A 25,870-nucleotide genomic window follows, 5' to 3' on the forward strand; every position below is an offset into this window, starting at 1 on the left:
AACATCCTTAAGAGGACATCACAGGACAAATTTAGAGCTTTCTTTAGTGCCTTGTGATATGGGTTGACACCTTTTTCCTACATCTAGCAAAAAAATTTTGAATTGAAAAGAATAATAATTCCTAAAATCTGTAAATTATTTTCTAATGTTTTAAAATATGTCAAAAGATCTAAGGAAGCAGATTACAGCAAAAATGAATATTGTGATATTTATCATTTCTAATGTGTATCCAAAAAAGAAACAAATAATAACTAGAAGATTTAAGCAAAATTTTTGTATGGCACAAAAATATTTAGTACCACATATTTAAAATAAAGTACCTGATAATTCATAGATAGAAGAAAATTAAATATTTATAGGATCAAGATAAATCCATGCTTGTCACAACAAAAGCAGATATCAGAATAAAATTTTGAAAGTATTCTCATTTTTCCTTATTTAGAATTTCAACAAACAGTAGTAATTAATTGCAGGTAGAAGACAAAATAAGAAGATTGAGGTATAGACAAGTTGAAGTGCAAAATGAAAGCCAATGGCACTGACTGCTTAGCAAATATCAGACCGGGTCTGTATTTATGGATTGCCAATTACAAGGAATTTGCAGACATTAATGAATACAGATCTGAGCTAAAGTTGCAAATAACCTTTCTCATTTTGAAAAAAATAGTCCTTGGAAGAGGAAAATGCAGATATTGATCAGTCAGAGGAAGACCTTATATCACAGCATAAAGTTAGCAGATTTGTATCAATGAACTTGAATGAAGCCATAGAAAGTTTACTTGTTAAATTTACTGGTGACAACAGGTCTGGAGAAATGGCTAATGCTTTGGATAACAGCATTAACATTTAAGAAGATCTGTTTAAGCTTCAAATTACCAAAATTAAATTAATATATGCATATATTATTTTGGTCTCCTACTTATATATGATCTCTTCACAGAGGCCTTGTTCACCACTCATTTCTAATATGGCCTTTGGGATTCTGTCCTCACCATCATTTCACCCTGTTTGGTTTTCATCATAGCATTTATTCGTTCCTAGTATTTTTATATATTTATTTTTTGATTTGTTTCCTATCTAACTTCCTAGAAAGTAAAATGCATGAAAACAACAACCTGTGTAACTTGTATCACTAAGAGTAGAATAAGAGCACTCAGTACATATTTGGCAATAAAATAAAATAAAATAAAATGTCCATTTATGCCCTTCTCTTAAAAAGAAATTTAACTACTGCAGATTGCGAAAATATGCCAGTAGTATTTTTTAATGAAACATGACCTCTGTAGAAGTACTGGATTGCAATCAGAAGAAAGAACTGGATGGTTTTGCTACTCATTAATCACTTAATATTTGGTAAATCATTTAATTTCTTCAGGAATAGTCTTCTTATCTATAAAATGGGGTTAATAATAGCCAAACCCTGAAGGGTTTTAAAATAATATATATGAAACAATTTCATAAACTGTAAAGTACTAAGAAATAATTAGATACAAATATTGGTTGCATCCAAAGAACAATGTACCTTTTGTGCTAACAAGACCCAAACCAGATTTCTGTATTTCCTCTCAGTTGCATATTTTGCAAGATATTGACAATTTTCTAAAGGAAGAGCAAGTGAATACTGATGTGGAGATAGTGTCATTTGAAAAACAATGGAGGAAATTGGAAAAAAAAATTGAACATAGGGAGCAGGAAAAGGGAGATTGGGGCTATGATGCTTATTTTGAATATGTGAAGGATTGGCATGTGGAAGATTTACTCTGTGTAGCACCAAGATGTAACTAGGTATTAGAGGTAGTAGACTCAGGAAGGCAACTCATGGTTTGAGACCTTGGTTTAATCATGTAAGGAACGGTTTTCTCACCTTCAGAGAAGTCCTGTCATGGTGAAGGTTGCGTGAATTGTGGTGGTTATATCCAAACTGGATGTGGACATGGCAGCAATATTATCAGAGGCTTCTGTTATTAATTTGAAATTCAGGCAAGATTATTCCCAGTCCCTTCCCAAATCCAGGATTGTAAATAATCAAATGCAATATTTCTGCTGTGGTTAAGAATGAATGGATCATAAACTCATATGCTGACAAATCCCAGAATACTTAGTCTCAGAGACCAAAACAATTCATGAGAGAATGGCAGGTGACATCAGCCAGGAATCAATGAGATGAAAGATCAGTGAGATGTGGTATTCACCAGAAAGAGCAACTCTGCTTATATTATCACATCCTACGGAGAATCTGTCTAATACTGTTTAATATATTAGTGGTCTCTGTTGCTTGACAACATTAACTGTGATAGCATTCATGAGTCTTAGTGTCCTTCAAGGATTTCCTGCTGTATTTCATATGACAGTTTCTGTTGCAATACAAATTCCAACTTAAATAGACCCTTCAAAATGAGTATATTTGGGGTATATTCAAAAATGGTCTCATTCTCCAATTTTGGGAAGAGGAGGAAGGAGTTGCCTTAAAGACTCAGGAAGTGCTAAGTTGGCAGATATTAAATGTTAAAATACATTTATATTAGATGTTAAAACATTTGCCTGAAATGACTTTTGTATTGCCCTGCTTGGGGAAACACGGTGGCTCCTCCTTATATTTTTATATTTGCGTTACAAAGACAAATGCATCACGTCCTGTATTAACCCTGTGTTGACCTTTTTGCCACGTCCACAGACTTACATGTCTGGGTATGGTTTATAGAAACCGCACGTTGAAAATAGAGAAAAAAAGTAGAAAAAGAGATTGAACCCACAAAGAAACAGGTTAAATTAATTTTCATTACTTTTTTTTTTCCCCCCTTCAGTTTCGGCTCTGCTGTGGGCTGTGGACTCCGTGCTGGAATGAGGAGTCATCGAGCCTGAGCTAAGCCTGGGGTAGCTTTCTCCTCCTGGTGTCATTGCTGCAGCCTCCAGCGCCCGGTCCCTAGTTTCCCAGCCGCCTGTCTTCTCCGTGCAAAATCTCCTGCAAAGACAGCTAAGCCGCCGCAGAAGTTGCCGGGCAGAAGCCTCCGGAGGCATTGGCTCGGTAACTTTTCACGTCATTTTCTGCGGTGGGAGCCCCTTCTCGCCTCTCCGCGCAGCCTTTCCCACCCGCAAATCACCAGTGCTCATGGGGCAGGCGAAGAGGAGCTTGCAGCACTGAGCGGAACCGGACCCGAGCCCGTGATGTCCGGCACCAAATTGGAGGACTCCCCCCCTTGTCGCAACTGGTCATCTGCTTCGGAGCTCAATGAAACTCAAGAGCCCTTTTTAAACCCCACCGACTATGACGACGAGGAATTCCTGCGGTACCTGTGGAGGGAATACCTACACCCGAAAGAATACGAGTGGGTCCTGATCGCCGGGTACATCATCGTGTTCGTCGTGGCTCTCATCGGGAACGTCCTGGGTGAGTCTTCCCCGGGGCAGACCTCCCGGGGGCTTGTCACTTCCCTCCCCTCTGCCCCGGGCTGCAAAGGCTCTAAAAACCCCTCCCTCCCCTTGGGATGCAAACAAAGAGGTCCCTGCTGTCTCGGGTGGGGTTTTCTAATAAAATAAATATAAAAAGTTTTCTGATTTTATGAACCAGGACCGAGCCCTGGAATGGTTCTTTTTTTTTCTGCAGGGAGAAGAGGGAAACCGCGTTTCTTTTTTGAGCACCTAGGTTTACCAGCGCAAGGAAAGGGGCAGGCACGGGGATCACCAGGTGGATTTCGTTGAGTGTGGGGGAATCAGTCCTCCTTTTGTGCAAGGCGGCCGGGTGTTTCAGGGGGTCTGGGGAGGGGCAGAGCTGGCAGAATGCAAAGCTGCGCCCCCAAGGAGCAAGCTCTGTTAGGCTGCTGAAGTCGCAAAGCATTCGTGAGCTAAGTGGCATGCCCTTTGGCGAGGAGGTTTAGGCTCCAGTCAAGAGGTTGTAACGAAGGGGCAGGGAGTGGAGACAGAGGCAAAGCGGGGAAGCGCACTCGCTCACTGGCGCTGAATTAAACAGGAACCATGCCAGGAGCAGGAAGAAGGAGGGGCATCCGAGAAAAGTGCCACAGAGATCTCAATCATCCATCCATCCATTCATTCATTCATTCATCCGTTCAGCTAGATTTTTTTTTTCAAAGCGTGCATGTTTCCGGGCTCTGGAAATACTTGTATCAAATGTTTTTCCTTTTCTTTTTCAAAGATGAGATGAAGTTTCATGCTAGGCTCTATTCGTCCCTGTCTGGGTCTGTATGCAAACACAGGTTTCCTCGCCCCTCCCCCCTGCCCCCCAATTTCTGAGGGTTGGGGAGGGAGTGAGGTGGCTCTATCTATGGTGACTGTGATGGTGGAGTATATTACAGCAGGAGGGGAAGCCACATCAAGAAAAGGAGCTTTGGAAGGGACGGACAACTTAAAATGAATTGTGAATGGAAGAAGTGTGTACCTTGATGAATGGAGAGTGGGAGGCTGGGAGGCTGGGAGGCTTTTCACAAGCAGAGGGCAGTGTGGAGGAAGTCTCTGCTGAAAATGACAGGAGGCGATGTGGGAGGCTAGGAAAGGATGTTCTTGATTTTCAGTTATAAACAGGGAAGAAGGTGAGTGAGGTGAGATATCCTGGGAGGGTTTGAAGTCAAAAGCAAAGAAAGAATATGTAGCTGCAGTGGAAAATGATAAAGAACTTAAAGAACTAACGTGATCTTTACCTTCTCTCCTAAGTATGTTGGTCTGGGTAGGTAACATTCCAAGTAGTCTCACCAATTCAGTAGACAGAATAGTTGATAGTATGTGAATGAGAGGCATTCTCCAGGGAGTTAGTAGAATATTATTTGATGAGATAACAAACCTCTGAGAACTTTAGTTTACTATTTCTGTAATATTTTTAGGCTATTTTCCTTTTATTGATGTTTTAAATGTAAAAATAAAGGGAATCTTCTTGGGATGCTGAAAAAGTGGATGAAAGTGGAAATACACAAGATGAGGGCTCTGTTATAAGGATAAATCTGTTGATAATAATGCCTTTTTTGCTTGCTTCCTCTTGTCATCCATCCTTAGGGTTAGCTATAAAGACACATGGCTACTGGCATAGCAATATTTTGCTGCATTATGCCAACACTTACTGAAAAGTGAATAACCAAATTTGAGCATATATTGAGTACCTGCTGTGTGCCAGACCCTTTCCCATACATTCTCTCACTTAAACATCAAAATAACCCACATTCTAAAGAAGAAGAAACAGGATTTAGAGAAATGAAATGACTTAATGAGGGACATGATTAAAATTCAATTCCATTTCTTCTGACCTCAGATCCAAAATTCTCCATTGTTATTCCACTCTGGAGCTAGAAAGCATATAGAGAATGAATTCTCTGTTCCTGATTGTCTGAAAGCCTATTAGATGTGTTCCTATTCTCCTCTTCATCTATGCCCACTGCCAATAAATTACCACCAGGGGTTAATGGCACTGCCATTCTATCCACCAAAAACTTGTCTTGAGAAAAACGTGATTGCTTTGCAGCAAAAGAATGAATTTTTTTAATAGCTGTAAACCATAACTATTTGCCTTCCTCAATTTTATTTCAGGCTTAATTTTTATGATAAAATGTGCTCTCCTTTGCTGTTACTTCATTTTTTTTCTCTGCTCAGATCTTGTAATACATAGTCTTTACAACCTAATTGCATAGTTTAGTAATACATGCTTGCTAACCTGGGGAGTTTTAGCTTCAAGAAGGAAACACCTCTGTGATAAGGCTACTTGTTTTATGTCAAGGAAGATAGCACTGTCCACAGTCCCAAGTGCTGAAACGGCCTATTAAATCCAGCTTAAAAAGAAAGAGTTAGTCAAAGCACTCTGCTCTCAAGAAACTGACAGCTATTTTCCTTAGGACTGAACAACATCGAAATCCTTTCTGACTGAACTGAAACCCATTCTTTATTGAAATACTCCCTGAAAGTTGATGAGGTTTAGGTTTGACATTTAAACAAATGAGCAGTGTCATTACTCACAGACAACTTCCTGCTCTTTGATGTCACTGTCAAATTGGCAAAATGAATTAGATGGAGAATTGCTTTTTTTTTGCCCCTCAGGTATAAGTAATTTTACACAGAAAGTGGCAGAATGAGAAGTCACATTATGTATGCAACATAAAGAGGCAGCATTAGGTAAGAAGGTGAAATACCACACTGTAGGCAGCAGATGTAATCACTGACCCTTCAGGTACTTCCACCATTTTCACTTTCATGTAACTGACTACTTGGAAAATTTCAACCTTGTTGGTCTTACAAATATAATACTATCAGTTAGAAGTAAAGTGGTGTATCAGAATATGCTCTAAGTAGAATGACAAGGTCTTGGTCATCTCCACCTCTTTCTCTTCTTCCCACAGTTCCTCTCGATCTTTATGCCCTCTCCCTGCCTTCCAGAGATAGAAAACAGTTTTCTGGAAAAAAATTATAAATGGAATTGCATGAGTATTTACATTCTAATTAAAAGCCATATGCGTGTCTGATTGTGGAATTTTAAGTCCTAGGAAGGAATATGGAGTAGGGTTCTTTTTGGAAGAAGTGTTTCTCCAGTATCTTCAAAATGATGCCACAGATAACCTATTCCTAAATATGTCTTGTACTGTAGACAAGTAGATGTATCCACTTATCCAACCAGTACATACTGAGTAATATTTTTTAAAATTAATTTTTGTGTGGGAAGGAACTCTTGGGGAAACACAAAGGAATATAATTGATGTAATTTTTACTCCTGACTCCTTGAGTAGAAATTGGAGGGAGAAATGTATTCTGGTCAGTTCAAACATTAAATACTTATGGAAAATGATCAATTTTCTGCCTCTCTTACTTCTGCATTCAAAGATATCATAAATTTCACTGATATGCTTCTATTATCCCTGTTGTTTTCTCCATATGGAAAATGGGAAGAAGATCCAATACATGGAGACCGCAGTCTGGCTATACTTCTTGCTTCTTGTATGCCCATTAGTTTCTTAACTCTCCAAGTCTGATTTTTCTAATTGTAAATTAAGGTTGATAATGCCTGCCTTGTAGAAATTGTATCAAGATATAATGTGCAGATATCCACTATATAGATATAGAGAGCAACAAACACATATTTTTTTTTCTTGACACATAGTGGTCACTAATTAATGTCAACTTTTATCCCTTCATTTCCACTACTAAAATCTCTCTGTGATGTGGTTTGTAGGCATCTTCTGCCTCCCTGGCCAGTCTGTGTCCCTATAGCTCTTTATGGCCTCTGCTCTAGCCTTTTTCTCAATTGCATATTTTCCTAGTTAAGTGTGAATAAAATGGAGTTGGAACATATTACTCTTTTTTTCCATACTAACTCCACCCACCCATCTTCTTCATACTGACTATTTAACATTGCCTTCCTGCCTCTCCTTGAAAGTTATTCCTAACTATGAGAATAATTTTCTCTCTCTCTTTTTTTCTCAGCTTAAATTTGACTACAGTGGGTCCCATTTATTAAAGTTTTTGAGTTGTTAGTCGTTGTTAGTCAGTTGGTCTATCACTACTAATGCTTTTAATAACACACACACAGACACACACACACACTGTTGATGTAATTCAGTTGATTTAATGTTCAATATTGATTTAATTCAGTTAAAGCACATCATCCATTAAGGAATTTATCCAGTAACAGTTAATGTAAATTAGGTGGGTGGGATGGGTGAAATATCTGTAATAAGGTTACTTCCTACAGCGTTAGTCTTATATGTGAGTGGCAGAGTTGCAAGTTCCTGCTACTCCTAAACCTAGGAGATATTCCTTTTCTGCTTTTCCTAATGACCAATTCACTTCCATGCGTGTTTGTAAACCCATCCTTTGCTACACAGGAAGCAAAAAGAGGTTAGAGATAATCCATTATGCATCTCTGCCAAGACTCAATAAAAATCATGAATAGTGATAATAAAAGGTAATACAAGCCATTAAGCTTTAAACCTGTTATGCATTTTAGCTGTAGAATGCAAAAAATGCTTATTGGGATGAGAATTAAACTGATGCTTCTACATTTTTGCTAAAATCAAAACCACTTAGTCTTATTTGGTAAAATAAATCATATTTTTGGCTTCAATAAAATCCCAATGATAACTTTTTAAATAAATGGCTGTCTCATAGATAACAGCAACATTTATCATGGACAGACAATGAGAGTATCATGTGCTACTGTTAATTTAAAGGTAATGAATTCTTCCTGTATTTGAAAATACATATAAGGAAATTGAAATAATGTAAAAAAATACTAATTTTCAAAAGAGGCCAAATCTAAAACTCAAATACAAGTGCAATGCTCCAGTTTTTAAAAATTTTATTTAATTTTTTTATTTTGAATTATTATGGATAATAAGAGTTGTACACATTTAGGGAGTACATGTGATGTTTTGATATAGGCATGCAATGTATAATGATCAAATCAGGGTAATGAAGTATCCATAACCTCAAGCATTTATCATTTCTTTGTGTTAGAAACATTCCAATTCTACTCTTTCAGTTATTTGAAAATATACAATAAATTATTGTTAACTATATTCAATCTATTGTGCTACTGAATACTAGATCTTGTTCATTCTATCTACTGTATTTTTGTGCCCATTAACCATCTCCTCTTTATACCCCTTAAAAATTTTCTCAATTTTAGTAGAGCTTACATACTAAATTGTATCATATATATTTATATGAAATGTCATTATTTTGTATTTTAGATTATATTTCAACATTTTCATGTACAGAAGCTATGTTAACATTCCAGAGTCTCTTAATTCTCACTTAACTCCTCAAATTTCAAAAACATCTACTACTGATGTTATTTCACTAGGGAAAAAATCCTTCCATCTTTTTTCGTGTAGCATTCTAACATATCCCATACCCTTAGGGATACTGATTTTGTTAAGTAATGGCTCATTAGTATGGTTTAGTCAATGATATGTGATTGATGAAGCTGAGGATATTTGTCTACCAGTTTCTCTACTCACTGCAAAAAGAGAAAAAAGAAGTAGGAGAATATATATTGAATACTATATGCCAGGCTCCACATTATATGTATTTAACTGATGCCTCACAACAAACTTACAGTGAGGAGATTTGTTTTACAAATAAGAAAAATAAAATTCAAAGAGCAATTTTAGCTTATTCTAAAGTTTAGTCATATAGTAAGAAGCAGCCCTAGGTTTCAAATATGGATTTATCAGTTTCCACAGTCCACACTTGTTCTGTTACTTCATCCTGCCTTTTTCCCTAGCTTCTAACCCTGAGTGGAGAAGCACAGAAGGAGAGAGGAAGTGTTGCTTAGATGTGCCCTCTAGACGATTTACAGAGTTGTTCTGGCATGTTGCCATGCTATTTCTCTGATAGACTACATTTCTTCAGCTCTGAGGATGAGCTCATTTAATAAGTTAATCAAGGTCAGGCTAGGGTTACTTTACAAGAGAAAATTTCAAGGTAAAGTGGTGCTGCCAAAAATGCTTTTACCTGTTCAGCATGGTGACTCACTGGAAAAAAATGTTAGGTAATTGTGGCCAGGGATTATTTTGTTATTGAAAGTGCTATCTTTAGACAAAATTTAAGGCTGAGGGCCTAAAACACATAAGACCTTATATAATCTAGAGATATTTTTTCTTTCTGTCATGCTTTTTTTAAAAAAAAGAACTAATGTTTACTTAAACAAATCCTAAATCTCTACAGACTTGACTGAATAGGTCAATCTTTACATCACATGATGGCATTCCTAGAGCAGAATGATGTTATGTATGTAAAAAGAGGCATTTCCTTATCACATCTGACATGAAATGACCTTTAGACACTGACTATGGGATACTATGAGATGCTGTTGGATGAAATATATGACATATATGACTCGTTTTTTGAATAGCTGGCTCCAAGGATAAAATTTGTTCATTTTACCTTTGCTCTCAATGAGAAGTGACCTTTCAACCAAGTAAGGGAATTGGATAGATATTTAAAATAACATTAAATACCTGCCATTTCCCTCATAAACAAACAAAAAAACCTCAACAAATTGTTCAAAATAAATGACTACTTTATTTCTTAAATAATATATTTAGGGATTATTATTATTGGGTCATTACCAATAATTTGTTTTCAATATTAAACACATGAGGACAATGTTTAATGTTTATATAGTACTTTACTCTTCAGAAGATAATTGTTACATATTCTGATTCATTTATTTTTCACAATAACCTCATGAGGTAGATCTTTTTTAATGAAAATCTCAAGTGCTTGAAGTGATTTAAAATCACTTTGGAAGAAAAACATGGGCACACAGAAATACCAAGTGGTTGTTTGTCAGTGTGGGAAAATCATGCCAATTTCTTGTATTTCAAGAGGCCAAGATAAGGGATATAATTACCTTTGTCTGGACTTCAGCTATGCTGACTTTGACAGCTGATTTTGTCAATACTCTGAAGACAGACTCATATTAACACAATTCACAAACTTGCCAAAAATAAAATAATAATTTCAATGTTTTAATTTACAGTAAGAGGTTACTCTTACGAGTCCTATAATACCCAAATTTCTTTCAATTTTCATAGACTTTTTCTGTAGACAGATCTTCATGTAGATGTTATTGGTCTGAATAGCTACATATGCCATAGCAGCAAGTAAACCCTGAATTCTCATTGGCTTAGAACCACAAAAGTTTATTTCTTGCTCATTTAACATCTAATGTGGGTTGGAGAATCTGTTTCATCCAATGACTCACAGTTTAGGAATCTTCCATGTTTTATGCACCAACTCAATACATGGTCTCTGTGGTAACCAGTTTCCAACATGGCTTCCAATGGTCTTTCTGACCTTTCACTTCCTGGTATTCACACTGCTGTGTAGTCTTTTTCTACATCATGCCAGAATTGGTCTGAGTGACCAACAGCATACAGCAGAAGTGAATCTATGTTACTTTGAAGATACCATTGTAAAAGATTACAGTTTCTGGCTTGAGTGCCCAATTCCTCTCTTGGATCTCTTCTTCTTGTTGTGAGGAGCCCACTTGGTGAGACGTTGAAATCTCCAGCCAACAGTGATACAGGGAATATGGTCTGTTAAGAACTTCACATGTGATCTTTGGAAGCAAATCCTTCAGCTCAGATTGAGTCTTGAGATGACAGCAACAGCACCTCTACCAGAACCCAGCTTGACTGCAATTCAATGAGACATACTAAGACAGAACAATCCAGCTAAGCTTCTCACAAATTTCTGACCCTTCAGAAGCTGTGACATAACAAATTTTTGTTGTCTTAAGCTGTTAAGTTTTGGGATAAGTTGTTATGCAGCCTCTAAAATTGTCATGGTATGAGAAGGGTGAACTGGAAAAAGTATACTGGCTCCAAACTGCATTTGCAACACATGTAAGTCATGCTCATAATCATTTGGCCAAAACCAATTATACTGTATCAACCTAACTGCAAAGGAGGCTGGGAGGTATATGGTCTCTGTCATAGAAACTGTATAATAGTTAAAAGTATTTTTAACTTGCGTACACTCAGAACAAGGGAATTTAGAGGAATTAAGTACTTAATGGCATACTACTAAGATAAGCTGATAGATATATCATTAAATTTTAGATTTCTGACAATAGAAGTAATTGATAATATAAAGAGACTTGGTACAAATTAGTGTGCTAGGATTGAGGGTACAAATATAATAGAATCCAAGGAATCTGCACTCTGAGATTGACAGACATAGAAACATGCTTTCATTATAATGTGGCAAGTGCTATAATAGATGGGTGCACAGAATATAGTGGAAACATATGAAAAGAACATTTAGCTTCATTTGGGGGATTAGAGAGAGATTCAGGACAAGATGACACCTAAACTGAGTTTTAATAGATGAATTCAAGTTACCCAGGTGAGGAAAATTGGGTAAGGATGTTCTAAGCAGAGGAAACAACATGACCAAAACCAAGGAGGCGTGAAATAGAATGAGCTATGAAGAGAATGCTAAGCGATTGGGCAACTCCAGTGTAAAGCTCAGCAGACGAGGAGAGTCTGGAGATGAGGCTGGAGCAGTAGATAAGAGTTGAGCCATAAAAGGCCTCGTGTACCTTTCTTCAGATCTGGGCTTTGACAGTGTAATTTAAGAGAGAGTCATTAAAGGATTTTAAAGAGAGTGCCTTCATTGGCTTGCATTTTCCATGAGGGCATTCTGAAGATAATGTAGAGGATAAATCCGAAACGAGAAAGTCGAGTGAAGGTTTTCACATTGGGGTTTGCATCTTGCTTTGATTCATCTAATTGAGCCTGCATTAATGAAAAAAAACTTTAAAATCTGACAATGAAGAGCATAATCCAATCCTCCAGATAATTACTCCAGAAGGCTCTCTACATGTTGCATAAGAAACGACGAAGGAAAAGGAGAAAGTGAGAAAATGAAGAAAAAAGAAATAAAGAAGGAAGAAAGGGAAGGACGAATACATACAGGAAAAACTGTTGCCATTTTCATTCTGTTGAAATATTTAAATTTGAGAAGCAATTTCTCTTTAAAATTTTTTATTATGTCTCTCCTAGAAAATATACTTATGAATCTTGCATGCCATAGCTCAATTGATATTTTTCAATATTCCATTCAGTTTTTCTCTAAAATCATTCTTGTAATAACTTACTATTGGGGTTTCAATCGGTCACCGTCCTCATACTCATCCCTCATTTTGGCCTTTAGACTGAGTTTTTACCTCACATTGAAATCCAAAAGATGAAAAATTTGAGATCTAATATTTTCCAACTAAATCTGCATCTATTCTAAATTATCTACAACTTTCTAAATATTCTCACTTAAAAATTAATTTTAAGTGACATTTATTCCATTCAAAAAATCAATGAAGATGTTACATTGTCCCCATGTTAGTCCTTAGGGAATTACAGTGGACATTTCTGTACAGGTTGGCATGGTAACACACTTCAAAATTTCTAAAACTGTGGATCGTTTAAAAGCTTGTATTTGCTAGTCCTACTTCACAATGGAAATACAACAATGATTAAAAATTATAATATCCTTTCTGGCTTCTCAGTGAGCTTTTATTCCTACTCAGTGACTCCAAAATGAATTTATAAGACACATGGTTTGTAATCATGTGAGGCTTTGATTTTATCACTACATTGCTAGAAATGGGGTCAGAAAGCCACTGGCTCTAATATTTAATTCATCAATTCAGAGTGAATTTGATGAGTCATCCACTTTGGTAGAGAACCATATTGCTCATAAATACCATTTTGAAGGCAATTTGTCTTTCTTAAAATATGAAGATTGTGCTAATCTTTCTGGGACAGGGGTAGGGAGGTATGATGAAGTGCTTAAGAAACCATTTTGTTATTGTGTGAAACTGAGTCAACTTTTCCTTATTAAAACAAGATAATTAATAATTTAATCTTTCCAACTAAAATACTTTATACAAAAGTTCCTCAATTTTTAACGGCTGAAAACAAATCTGTTAACAAATCTTACCCAGCTGGTGCAGAAAAAGAACTTATTAATTATTGGGACATTTATGTGCTTTGGACACAGGAAAGCCTAGAAAGACTTTGTTCTTTGAAATCATCAGAGATGGTGATGGTGACTCAGAGATTCCTGAAAGTCAGTAAGATTACCCTAGTTTATAAGTCTATGTTTTTTCTTCTTCTGGCATAATGAACTTTACAACTGGTCACAGACAAGAAGCCAAATCATCTTAGAGGAAAAGGGGAAAATAAAAATTTAAGAACTTAAAAACACATAAATAAAAGCATGTGCACACCTCACACACACACACACATGAACACATTTGATATGAATAATATGATTAATATACCCTAATTTTTTCAAGCAGTATTAAAAAACCATCTTTCAAACATTAAAATTGCTAAAAACTGGACATAAGGTCTTGAGCTTCAAAAGTCAAGACATATTTTCAACTATCCTTAAAGTAAATGACCCTATACCTTTTATGAAAGTAAAAAAGATAGATACTGCAGGACGAACGAGCCCTTGAATTAACACCCATGTAAGAAAGAGCATCCCTTGGGTGAGTGATCATTGTAGCATAATTTATTTTCCTTGAACAGACTCAACATATTTCTGCTTGAGCATCTTTGCAATACCGAATCCCTCTGATCCTCCCATGGCTGGTTCCTGCTCAGCTCACTTCATGTTTTCACAGTTTTCTTAGAATGTCAAGTCCGAATCACTATCCCCTAATGTACTGCAATAGCGTCCCATTTTGTTTTTGCCAGAGGACTGATTACTATTTGAAATTACATTGCTAATTTGTTTGTTCGTTTTTCTGTTGTTTCCCTTAAGTAAAAATATAAGTGGCATGAAAATGGTTCCTTTCTTTTTCTTGTTTGCAGGTATATCCTCAGTGCCTGTAACAGTGCCAGGAATATAGCATGTTTAACTACCATTAGAGTGTTATACTTTCATCAGGAGGAATATTTTAGATATAAATACATTTTTAAATTAGGTGTTGAAGGCTTTAAATTTCTTCTATATAAATATTTAGAATAAAACCTCAACAATTTGAATTACATTTGTAATCATTTTGGTCAATATTTTAAGTAACACGCCCTTTAGGTGTTTTAGAATTATTCAAGTAAGATTGGGTAAGACCATTTGGAAATTCCTGCCAGCACTGTGACCCCCCTTGGCATTTACTAAGTGACCTATGCCATAAAATTATCGTGCTCTTCTCACGAAAAGCAAATAAGATTTACGAAACTATGGAGGTTTGTTTTATTGTCTCATGGTAGGTACACAAGATTCTTCCAAACAATATGCTATATTTCTGCAATAACTGAGAAGATCATGTAATGTGCAAAACGCTTACTTAAACCCTTTTTGTTTCAGAATAATTCTTAGTTGTTTTTTATAAAAGTTTAAGGAAACACATGACCATCCGTGTCCCAAATGAGTTAAGAGAACTGTGAGTGAATGTTACCACAACTCTGCACTTTCTGCAACAAAAAAAAAGCCAACATACTCCCACCTGAGCTCAGAATGTTTCAGACATGCCATAGAGGCTCAGCTTTAGCAATCCTCTGTCCTTCTCTTCCATTGCTAGGGCTTGTGCCAATTCTGAGACTCTGGACTATGCAGACAATTAGAAAAAACCACACTTTTAGGCAGAACAACGATACGAATGTCCAATAATAACTGGATAGTTCTACATACTTTATTTAATAGGGAATAAAAGAAACAATAAACACTTCTAATTCTGGCCCTCAATTTCATAAAATATCCATCAAATTATAAATTAAAAAAGCAAACAAAGTGCAATCTTGCCCACAGAAGGGAGGTCTTGCTAATTCTAGCAGACCCTGGAACAACTGAACCAAGTTTATCAATATTTCTCATTATTGTGAATCAGTAAATGACAATAGAAGTTACAGAATAGGCTTTTGGGGATTGTTATATTGCCCTAATTATATAACTCTTCAACAAAAGTGCTTGTCAAATGCTGTCTTAGTTAATTGTACAACAACTAGAATGATGAGGCTATTATAATATTAATAATTACTCCTTTTGACAGGTAGTGAAATTTAGTATTAGAGAGCTGCTATTGTGTTAGTTGTCTGAATAGCTTCATATATTATCACTTGGCCTTCCCATTCCTGAAGAGTGAATGGAGGCAGTGTTCTCTTATCCATTTCCATTCCTCCCTTGATAGTATATCTATGTTAGTCTGCCTGGCAAATTGAAAAATATGATCTGTGAAATTTAAGGGTAACAAAAAGTCTCATACACATTCTCTGGTAAACTCAACTGAAAGAGACTTGAGTTTCATGACTAATCACCATTACCTCAGCGATTTGTAACCCATTGTATGTACCTGATCACAGGTACTAGAGTACAGAGGAGGGAAGACTAAAAGAGTAAGAGTCATGCCAGGCATAGATTTTATCTCTTGTTGAATAGGAGTCCATAAGACTGCTCTGAGTGCTTACCATCAGTAACGATGGAATTATCTACAGATTGTTGGTTTGAAGTCACGCAAACACATTTTTATCATCCAAAAGAAAGTAAAAGCAATATACAGCAGCAGAGGGCTCAGTTCAACTGTAGCAGCAAAAGGTGCACAGAAAAACAAAGCATCCTGAACTAACACACTGATTTTCTAGGGTTTATCTAATTTGGAGCCATTTCCTTTTCTTATTTCATTCAGCAAATATTTATTGAACACCCACAACATGTAATCTGTTCTATTACATTCTGTGGAGGAAATGCAGAAGTGAACAAGGCATGGTCCTTACCTACAAGGAATTTCTAATCTTCCTGGGGAGATTAACATGTGCACAATAGACTATAGCATCAGGGTTACTGAAGAGGCATCTGCTAAGTGTTAGGGAATAGAAATATAAGAGTTGAATCTGACTTGGGATATGAAGCACTCCTTCATTGAGGAGGTAGTATTTGAAGTATTATTGACATGTGAGTATAATTTTGAAAAATTCCAAGGAGTGAAAGGAAATTCCGCCTAAGTTGGTGAAGTAGTAAGAGTAAATTTATGATAGCTGCAAGATATATAAATAATTAAACATAAACCATGACAAAAAAGTCATTCGGAGAATTACAGTAAAACACAGGCTTTCTAGAACTTGTATGGGTAATTTCAATTAATGAAGACTTAATCTTCTCTGATCCATTACATTGTTTCCATGGCTTCCTTTATTTTGTGGGTATCTGCCCCCCAAGTAGGATGATAAGGAAAATTCACTGCATAATAGAATCAGTAGTGAATAATCTTGTTCTATACATATATATATTTTTTTTTTTTTTTTTTTGAGACAGACTCTCACTCTATTCCCCGGGCTAGAGTGCCCGTGGTGTCAGCCTAGCTCACAGCAACCTCAAACTCCTGGGCTCAGGTGATCCTTCTGCCTCAGCCTCCCGAGTAGCTGGGACTACAGGCATGCACCACCATGCCCGGCTAATTTTTTTTTTTGTATGTATTTTAGTTGTTTGGGTAATTGCTTTCTATTTTAAGTAGAGACGGGGTCTCACTCTTGCTCAGGCTGGTCTCGAACTCCTGAGCTCAAACGATCCGCCCACCTCGGCCTCCCAGAGTGCTAGGATTACAGGCGTGAGCCACCATGCCAGGCCTTGTTCTATATTTTATAATTTATGATTTTCTACATGAAGACAGTCTTTCAGGATTAATATGAATGTCACTTCATTTTACTATGTGTCCCTTGAACCATTAAATAAAATCAACACACATATTGCTATACACATTGAATGTAGTTAATCAATTATGTCATGGAAAGAATTGGAAAGTTGCTTGCTATAAAAACTAAGTGTTTCATCACACAAAAGTATTGTGAAAGACTGCCTCTGATTTAGACCTAGTGGTTCTGATTTATTAAATCATAAATGTCAGAAGTTTTTGGCCACAAAATATATACTAGGATTCCATGAAAACCTAAAAATACAAAAAATCAGCAATAATATTGAAGATATGAAAAAACTAGAAGAATAAGGGTTCAGACAAAGAATAAAAACTCTCCTCCAAGGACTTTTTGTTACACTTATATTTTAGAAATGCAATTTTTCACAGAAACATCCTTAATCCTCTGTATGGAAACAGGAGGAAACATAAGACTTTAGCAAACTCCATCCAATCTACTGCAGACAGATGGTTACCTACCCCTTTCTTCAATATTTTGGTGTTTATAAATACTCTACCTCCAAAGAGTAGTTGTTACCAAAATATTGTGCAACATTTATAAGACTTGAGATATATTTGGCTAGAGTGGGTTAGGGAAGAGACATTTCCACTTTAAACTACAATAATTCAGATTTGGAATATGTAAGCCTAAAATGTTTATATATATTATAAATGTGTTATGTATATACATATGTGTGTGTATATATATATATGGCAAACAATATACCTTTTTTTATTGTCAACTTGCTGTTAACAGTTTTTGCTTTAACATATGAATTACATTAATACCTCATGTTACATATATGAAGCCAAATTACACTAACTTAGTTGTTTACAACCTCAAATTTTACTCCCAATACACATTCCAATAAATTTATTCTGTAAAAACAATACATTTTTTTGTTTTTGATTTTTTTACAGTAAACTTTTCAACTACAAACCTCGACTACGTAAAAGATATTCCAAAGACAAACATAACAAGATTGATAAAACTCAAACTGACTAAATGTGTTCTCACAATACAACTTTATCAAAAAAAGACATTCCAGAAGTCTGGGATGATAAGAGTGTATGTGTGTGTGTGTGTGTGTGTGTGTGCGCGTGCGCGTGTGGGTGTGTGTATAAATATATATAATCCTGTGTATACTTACATGTGTTTTGAGGAAACATCAGTGGCATTAGTAGCAGATAATTTGAATCTCATTGATATTCAGTTCCAGCTATTCAAATTTAAAGCTTTCATTTTCATTTCAACAAAAATAGGATCTATCTAGGCTTTTACTAAGAAAGCCATTATCTTCAACACTGGGAATACATGTTAATACTTTCCTTCACCTGTATTCCAAGTTATTATTTTGTGTTTACTTAGAAGATTGATTAAGTAAGATAAGCATTGACTGATAAAACATCCTGAAGTCATTCTTCACTAAATCTAATTGCCTTCCTCTTTTGTAGCAGCCTCTAAAAATCATATGTCAATCTACACAGCCTGAATATAACAAAGGAACTGGATATGTTATAGTTTATGTGCCCTTTTTTCTGTTTGATATTATAATTAAATACTTAAAGTTTGATCTTCAGCATTAAGCATGAGAGAACAGGATCAGTGTTCAGATGTAAGAAGTAAAGAAAACCTACTAAAGTCTTTTGGATAATAACTGCAAGGTCACAGGGACTGATTCCTTTGGAACCATTTCCTTTTCTTTTCTTTTTTTTTTTTAGACAAGGTCTCACTCTGTTGCCTAGATTAGAGAGCAGTGGTGTCATCATACCTCACTGCAATCTCAAACTCCTGGGCTCAAGCCATCCTCCTGCCTCAGCCTCTTGAGTAGCTGGAACTATAGGCGTGCACCACCACTCCTAGCTAATTTTTCTATTTTTTGTAGAGACGGGGTCTGGCTCATGCTCAGGCTGGTCTCCAACACAACACCTGTCCTCAAGCCATCCTCCCACCCCAAAGTACTAGGATTAGAGGTGTGAGCCCCCACTACTAGCCTGGAACCATTTTCTGAGAGAAAATGCCAGCTTCTTTCAGCCCGTATCCTGATGTTCTGCTGAGATTTAATCTAGGAGGTGTGCTACTATTAAATGTGTACAAACTAAATCTGAATAGTGAGAGAACATTCATTCACTCATTAAACAAATATTTAGCGTTTATTAATTGCCAGGCACTCTCTTTGACACTAGAAGGAGTAAAAATAAAAAAGATATCATCATTGACCTTAAGGAGTTTGGAGTCTCATGAGAAGGACAGAAACGCAATAAATTAAAGTTAAAAACAATGTGAAGTCTACTATTAAAGAGATATAAACAGAGTACTGAGATATAGGACCATATAAAATTAGTTTACAGGATGAGAAGGAAACATTGACACAGGAGCTTGCAGTATCAAGGAAGTGAATGGCAGGGAGGGAAAAGAAAAAGCAAAAAGTGCTCTGCTGCGGTCCCCAATCCCCAGTTTGGTTTGGGGACCTCTACTGGTCCTCGGGGGTCCTTGCGGGGCCTGTTAGGGACCCGGCTGCAGAGCTCCACCGCATCTCCCACCCCTGCCCCCATCCATGGAAAAGTTGTCTTCCAGGAAACTTGAGGGGGGGCGCACAGCAGGAGGTGAGCGGCTGGGTGCAAGTGAAACTTCATCTGTATGTACAGCCCCTCCCCTGAGCTCTGCCTCTCACCGCCTCCACCCCCGTGGAAAAATTGTCTTCCAAGAAACCGGTCCCTGGTGCCAAAAAGGTTGGAGATCGCTGCTCTAGAGGCAGGGCACTGAGTAGCTAAACTTTTGCTACCTCCAGGTTTTATTACCCTTAGAACGACAAAAAAAATCTTTCAATTTGAGAGGATTCCTCTCCCCACCCACTTACTCCAAAGGACAAACTTTGGGAGTTATTTATCTTTCCGGCAAACCGGAGTTTATGGAAGAATCCCCAAGGTCCCCACCCCACCCCATTCTCCTGCGTGTCTATGAGACTGGGTCAAAGCATCATCTCCAAACTGCTCATCAAATACACTAGTTTGGTTTTCTATTATTCCTTTCTTTTTAGTTGATTTTTAAAATAGATCATGAATGACCTATTTAGGTTAGCATTACAAATTTTATCAATTTAGGAATACAGGTATTACTGTGAATTCCATTAATAGTTACGTTAATACCATTGGCTTCTCTGATCTTTGCATGTTCTTTCCTCTTCTGTTCCTCACTGATGTCTGGTTCTCAGCTTGCTATCACGTCAGCAATGGGACAAAAATGGGAGAAAAATCTCAAATAGGTTGTCTGTCCCTGTAACACTGGGGAAAGTGTTTTTTTTTTTTCCCCCTAACAGATTTAAAAATAGTGCCCTAGAAAAGTTTTGTTTCATTTGTCTGAATTCCCTTGCTTTTCCATTGTCATAGATAGTGGAGTTAGAAAATAAAACCAAACATTGTCTCCTACATTTGTATTATTAACATTATTGGGAAAGAAAAGTAGAATCTTAAAAATCTTAGAATGGGAGTTTCTAAGCTAGCTTGAAGGCTTGAGTTTTATTTTCAATACCTTTATGATGTATATGATATTATTGGAAACACTGGTTATTTGCAAGTTCATCAATTTAAAATTCTAATAGGAGAAAACATTTTATGTTGCTAAGTAACTAAGGATGTGACTTCCCCTTAAAAGATAATAATACTTTATTTTTGAACAACGATAGTAAAAGTAGAGTTCATTTTAAATATGTATTTTTATATAATAACCCATTTGTTTTTAAAAATGGCAGGTATATCATCTAGAGGCCCTGATTATTTAATGGAATTTTAAAAATGATTCAATATATAATTAAATATAGATATTCACTTTCAAATTTCAAATAAGAAAACACATCTGAGATGTTAACTAATTTCTAATTAGATGTGTTATTTCTACTTCACTACCAATACTGTGGGACTCGAAATATTAATATTGGAGTTTAATTTTGTAATAAACATGATGAACAAAGTCATAAAAAATTTGGGATTTAATTTGGGAAGTTCAGTTCTGTGTTCTGCTTGGCTTCATAATATTTAGTTTCTACAAGTGTGGTATTTAATTAAATGCTTTGTGACTCAGTAGTATGGAAATTTGACTTTGGGAACACTAAAACAATGAGACATTAATGACAATTCTTTATCATTGATTCTGTTACTTTTGTAATAAATGAGATTTTGGCCTCTTGGATTTCTATAAAACAAAAAAAATGGCTTTTAATGAAAATATAATCATATGAAAAGATAAAATTAGATTAAAAAACAAATATGGAGGGATTCATCTAAAATATTAAGAAACCTAATAATACAGACAGAGACACATTAACTCCTCTAGATATGTGTCTTCCAGTAAAATTATCAACAAAAATACTGTGAAAATGCTAATTATCAATCATTCACTTTCTGAATTAAAAGTCAGAAAAAGGAAAGAATGAATGAAGAGAAAATACAGTGACAATGTAGAACAGAAAGAGTGAAAAATCAATAGGATATTGACATTTTTAAAAGACAGAAACTTCACAATATGAAATACCCCAGGGAGGGAAACATCCAAAAATAATAAAATGAAAGCAGAAAAAGCACATCAAAAGGACTTGAGGACTGATTTAAACTTTTAAAATGTATTTAGGGAAAGGTATCATGAGGAAGGTGATGCATCAAATCATTCTAGGTAACCACTGAAGATAAAACTAGAAATGGCTTCAATTAAAATCAGAGGGAGAATACAAACATAGGAAGAGTTTAGAAGATGAAAAGGAGCACAACCCTGGATATCTCAACAATGTCTGAATGTCAAGAATTTAAGCTTCCACTGTAGCATAGGGATCCATAGTTGATCCTTATTGCTTTTGTCTTCCCAACAACCACATTCTGCTTTCTTCACATTTCCTCTTCTAACAGCACTACTTCTTCTTTTAGGAAACTGTTCTTTTGCAATTCCATGTGGACATGGGGGCAGAGGATAGTGGATCACAGAACCCCAGCTGCTGGGAGCAGAGGCAGAAATGCCTAATCACCTCCCATCCCCCAATCACAGGGCATGGCAAAGGGATGATAATTGGATACAAAAGGAAATAATGAGAGTTTTCCTGTTGGGTTTTATGTATCACTATGGGAGATAAATGAGCTTTTTTTTCCCCCTAAGGTTTTGTTGCTTGGCATGATTAGACCCAGAGATGCCCAAGATCTTTCCCTTTGCCACACTAAAAAATAGATATCATCTATAAAAGGAGCATATAGTAGGACCAGCTTCCAGAGATACAAAGTGATGGGGAGAACCAGAATGCTAGTGTTTTAATCTCTGGATGTGGTCAGATGGAGGCTTTCACTACACCTTCCCAGTTACATGAGCTTTATTCCGTTTACATTCCTTAGAGTTGAATGACTGTACTTCAAAGTACTAATTAAAGCAGGAACCAACCTGTATTATTCAGGTAGTGAAAAGGGAGAAGGAGAGAGAAGATGAGGTTAAAAGGAAACAAAGAAAGGAAAAGAAAGGAAAAGGAAAATAAGCAGTTCTGATTACCTTTCTTCCCTGCCATACCTTGTATTCCTCAGAGATTATTCTTATAAATTTATGTAGAGATGAGGATGAGGATGATACATACGCTTGTAGCATGGGTGGTTTTCCCACGAAGCTGTAATTAAATGAGTAAAGAAGTTATGTTGCTCCCTTAATAACCTCAAATTTAGCTTTAAGCCTAAGAAAACTGTAACGCTAACACTAAACCTGATCCTACCTATAGCCCTAACTGCACCCTACATATAGATCCTACCTCTAAATCTAACCCCTAACCTAACAACTCCCAAACTAACTCTAATTCTGATTTCAATCTTATCCGAACCTAACTTTGACTCTAAAACCAATCATAACATTAAACCCAACTCTACCTCTAAAACTAAGCCTAAAACTAACCACAATCCTATCTCTATACCTAACTGTAAAACTGACCCCAAACCTAATTCTAACCCTATCTCTTACCTTAACATTAACCCCAAAACTACCTTTAACACTAGCCCTAGCTTTAACCATTTAATGTATTCCTAACCTCAAACCTAACTCTAATTCTAACTCAAATTCCAACCTACCTCTACCCTAAATTTTATTCCTAATAATTCCACTTTGAATTCTATTTCTAACCCTGAGTCTAAACATAGCCCCTGATATAATTCAAAGTCAAAAATGACCACAGATTTATCTTGAACCCCAATCCTTATGCTAACCCCAATTCTACCTACAATTCTAGCCATAATATTATCACCAACCTATGTTTAACGCTATCACCCTAACTCCACACTAACCTCAAAGCTAACTCTACTTATAACCCAAGTCCCAAACTGTCTCTAATCCTAATCCTAAAACTAAACCTAAACTTTACTTTTACCCTAGCCTAACACTAACTAAAAACCTAATTGTAATTCTAATTATAAACCTAACCTTATGACTAACCCTAAACCTACCTCTAACCTTAACAAAAAAACTTAATCCTATCTATAACTCCACCCTAACCCCAAAACTAAATCTAACCTTAAGCATAACTCAAAACTTACCCCAAAACCTAACCTTAACAAAACTCTTAATGCTACCTATAATCCTAATCCCAACCCTATCAGTAACCCTAACACTAAAACTAACCCTAACCTGTATTTCTACTGCAGTGCTAACACTACGCAAAATCCCATATTTAATGTTAACCCTAAGTCTCAGACAAATTCCAAACCTTTCTAACTATATCTCCAGCCCTAACCCTAACATTAGCCACAGACCTATTTTTAACCACACATCTAACTCAAAACCTAATCCCAGTCTTGATTCTTACCCTAACTCTAAAATTAACTCCTATACTATCTCTAAATCTAACCTTAATGCTAACTGTAAACCTATTTCTAATCCTCACCCTAATCAAAATCCTGCCTCTAAACTCAATCCTAACCTCAAACCTACCCCTAACCCAACCCTAAATCCAAACCTGGCTCATAAAGTGGGCATATTAGCATCCATTAACATTCTGAGTGCCACTGCTTTGCTTCGCTCTCTTCCTGCTTTCCTCACTGACTTTGGGTAATGAATCAGGAAATAGTTCTGGTAATCAGGGTCTTAGAATTCTATTGTATTATCCAGGGTTTGTCCTGCTGTAAGTGACAAAACAGCAAACTAGTTTAACAAACAAATAAACGTCAGGGGATAGGAAAAGGGGGAGAATTATTGATGGAACTGAGAAATTCAGGATTTCACAGATACCTTGATTTGATTCAGTGGTCCCTATACTGCAATCAGGATCTGATCTGTCTTTCCAGATTCTTTTCTCCTTTTGGCTTCATTTTCAGGTTTCCTGTAGCGAGATGACTGCCAACAACCTCAGGCCTATAACATACTAGAATCAACTCCAATGGAAAACAGTCTTTCTGATTTCTCTGGTTGCTTAAGCCTAAATTCCAGGATTAGTTTAGATTCAACCTATTTGGCTTTGCTCAGGTCAGATCGCTGTACTTCACTAACCAGGGCTAATTTGAAACGATGGTCTGAATTGGCCAGCTCTGAATCACATGCCCACTTCTGTAGATAGGAGCAGAGGGGCTCAAGGCCACTGGGTGTACTTCTATGAAGACAGGGAGGCTTCAGAGGGGCGGTCTCTGAAAGAAAAGTTAGGTTAGGTTACTATTAATAAGGAAACGAGAAATGGATGCGGTAATGCCTAAAAATACAAATGACCTCTACAAATTGAGGAAGAATTTCCTTTGGCTATAATCTAGCCCAAACTTTCTAGTTTTATGAATGAGGATTCTGTGGCTTTGACCATTTTTTTTTAATGCAACAGGTCAAAAAATTGGGGTTGGTTCACTTTTTGTCCTTGAAAATTTGAAGACTACTTAACTACAGGTGCTTACAAAGGGAAGGATTGAATACTTACAGGAATGTAAACAATGGCCTTCTGTCCCAGGTGATGTAGGTGGTTTCTGGAAAACAACTGACTCATGACTTTGTTTCCTTTCTAATTCATTAAAATGAATTCTTTCAATCTGTTAAATTATCTCCTTTCTTCACCTAATCTATCCACCCAGAGTATACATATTCAAATTCATATATGAGACTGATTTTTCTAGTGATGAATTCTGTGCATCAAAAAAAAAAAAGCAATGGGAAGGTGAATACAAAATGCAATTATGCCTTTAGGAATAACAGTGTTCAACATTTCTTATGTGCACTTCAAAATAATTACATTTGTTTTATTTTGGAGAAAAATTAACAAGAGTTGTAATTTGGAGATAATTTAAAGCTAGGGAAAAAAACTCTTCACTATAATTGATGATTTGAGAAAAATGTTTTATTAAAATTCCAGTTTTCTCTGTTGTTTACATGGATGGAATGAAAGATTCATAAGGGAAGGATTTAATCAGTCAAAAATCTAAATTCATCACAAGATCATTCACTGAGTACTATCGATGTGCTCAGTAGCTGAATGAATACATTAAAGAAATCCACATCTTGTGCTATGAATGTGAATGAGCAAAGCACAGTGATTAAGGGTTGGTCTTTGGTGCTGGACAGACCTGGCTCTGACACTCACTGACCAAGTGAACATTATCATCAATCAGATTGTGCCACCTGAAATGTCCACCCCTTTGCAGCAATTGAGATGAACTACATACATTAAGATCCTCTTAAAAAATGTATAGCTGAATTTAGATGTTCTTTTATATTTATTCTTAAAATGTCCTTTTTGCTAATACTATATTTTT

The 25,870-nt window shown here is 36.2% G+C and overlaps 1 protein-coding gene across 1 annotated transcript in view; it reads left to right on the forward strand.

Annotated features, from left to right (window-relative positions):
• The first annotated feature begins 2,814 nt into the window (after positions 1-2,814).
• HCRTR2 (hypocretin receptor 2) overlaps positions 2,815-25,870 on the forward strand; it is a 97,516-nt gene continuing 74,460 nt past the window's right edge. Inside the window, exon 1 of the mRNA XM_045542224.1 lies at positions 2,815-3,388. Coding sequence (XP_045398180.1) covers positions 3,166-3,388 — 223 coding nt within the window. The 5' untranslated portion in view covers positions 2,815-3,165. The remainder of the gene's footprint in view (positions 3,389-25,870) is intronic.

The sequence above is a fragment of the Lemur catta genome, chromosome 2, assembly GCF_020740605.2.
Source record: "Lemur catta isolate mLemCat1 chromosome 2, mLemCat1.pri, whole genome shotgun sequence".
NCBI lineage: Eukaryota > Metazoa > Chordata > Mammalia > Primates > Lemuridae > Lemur > Lemur catta.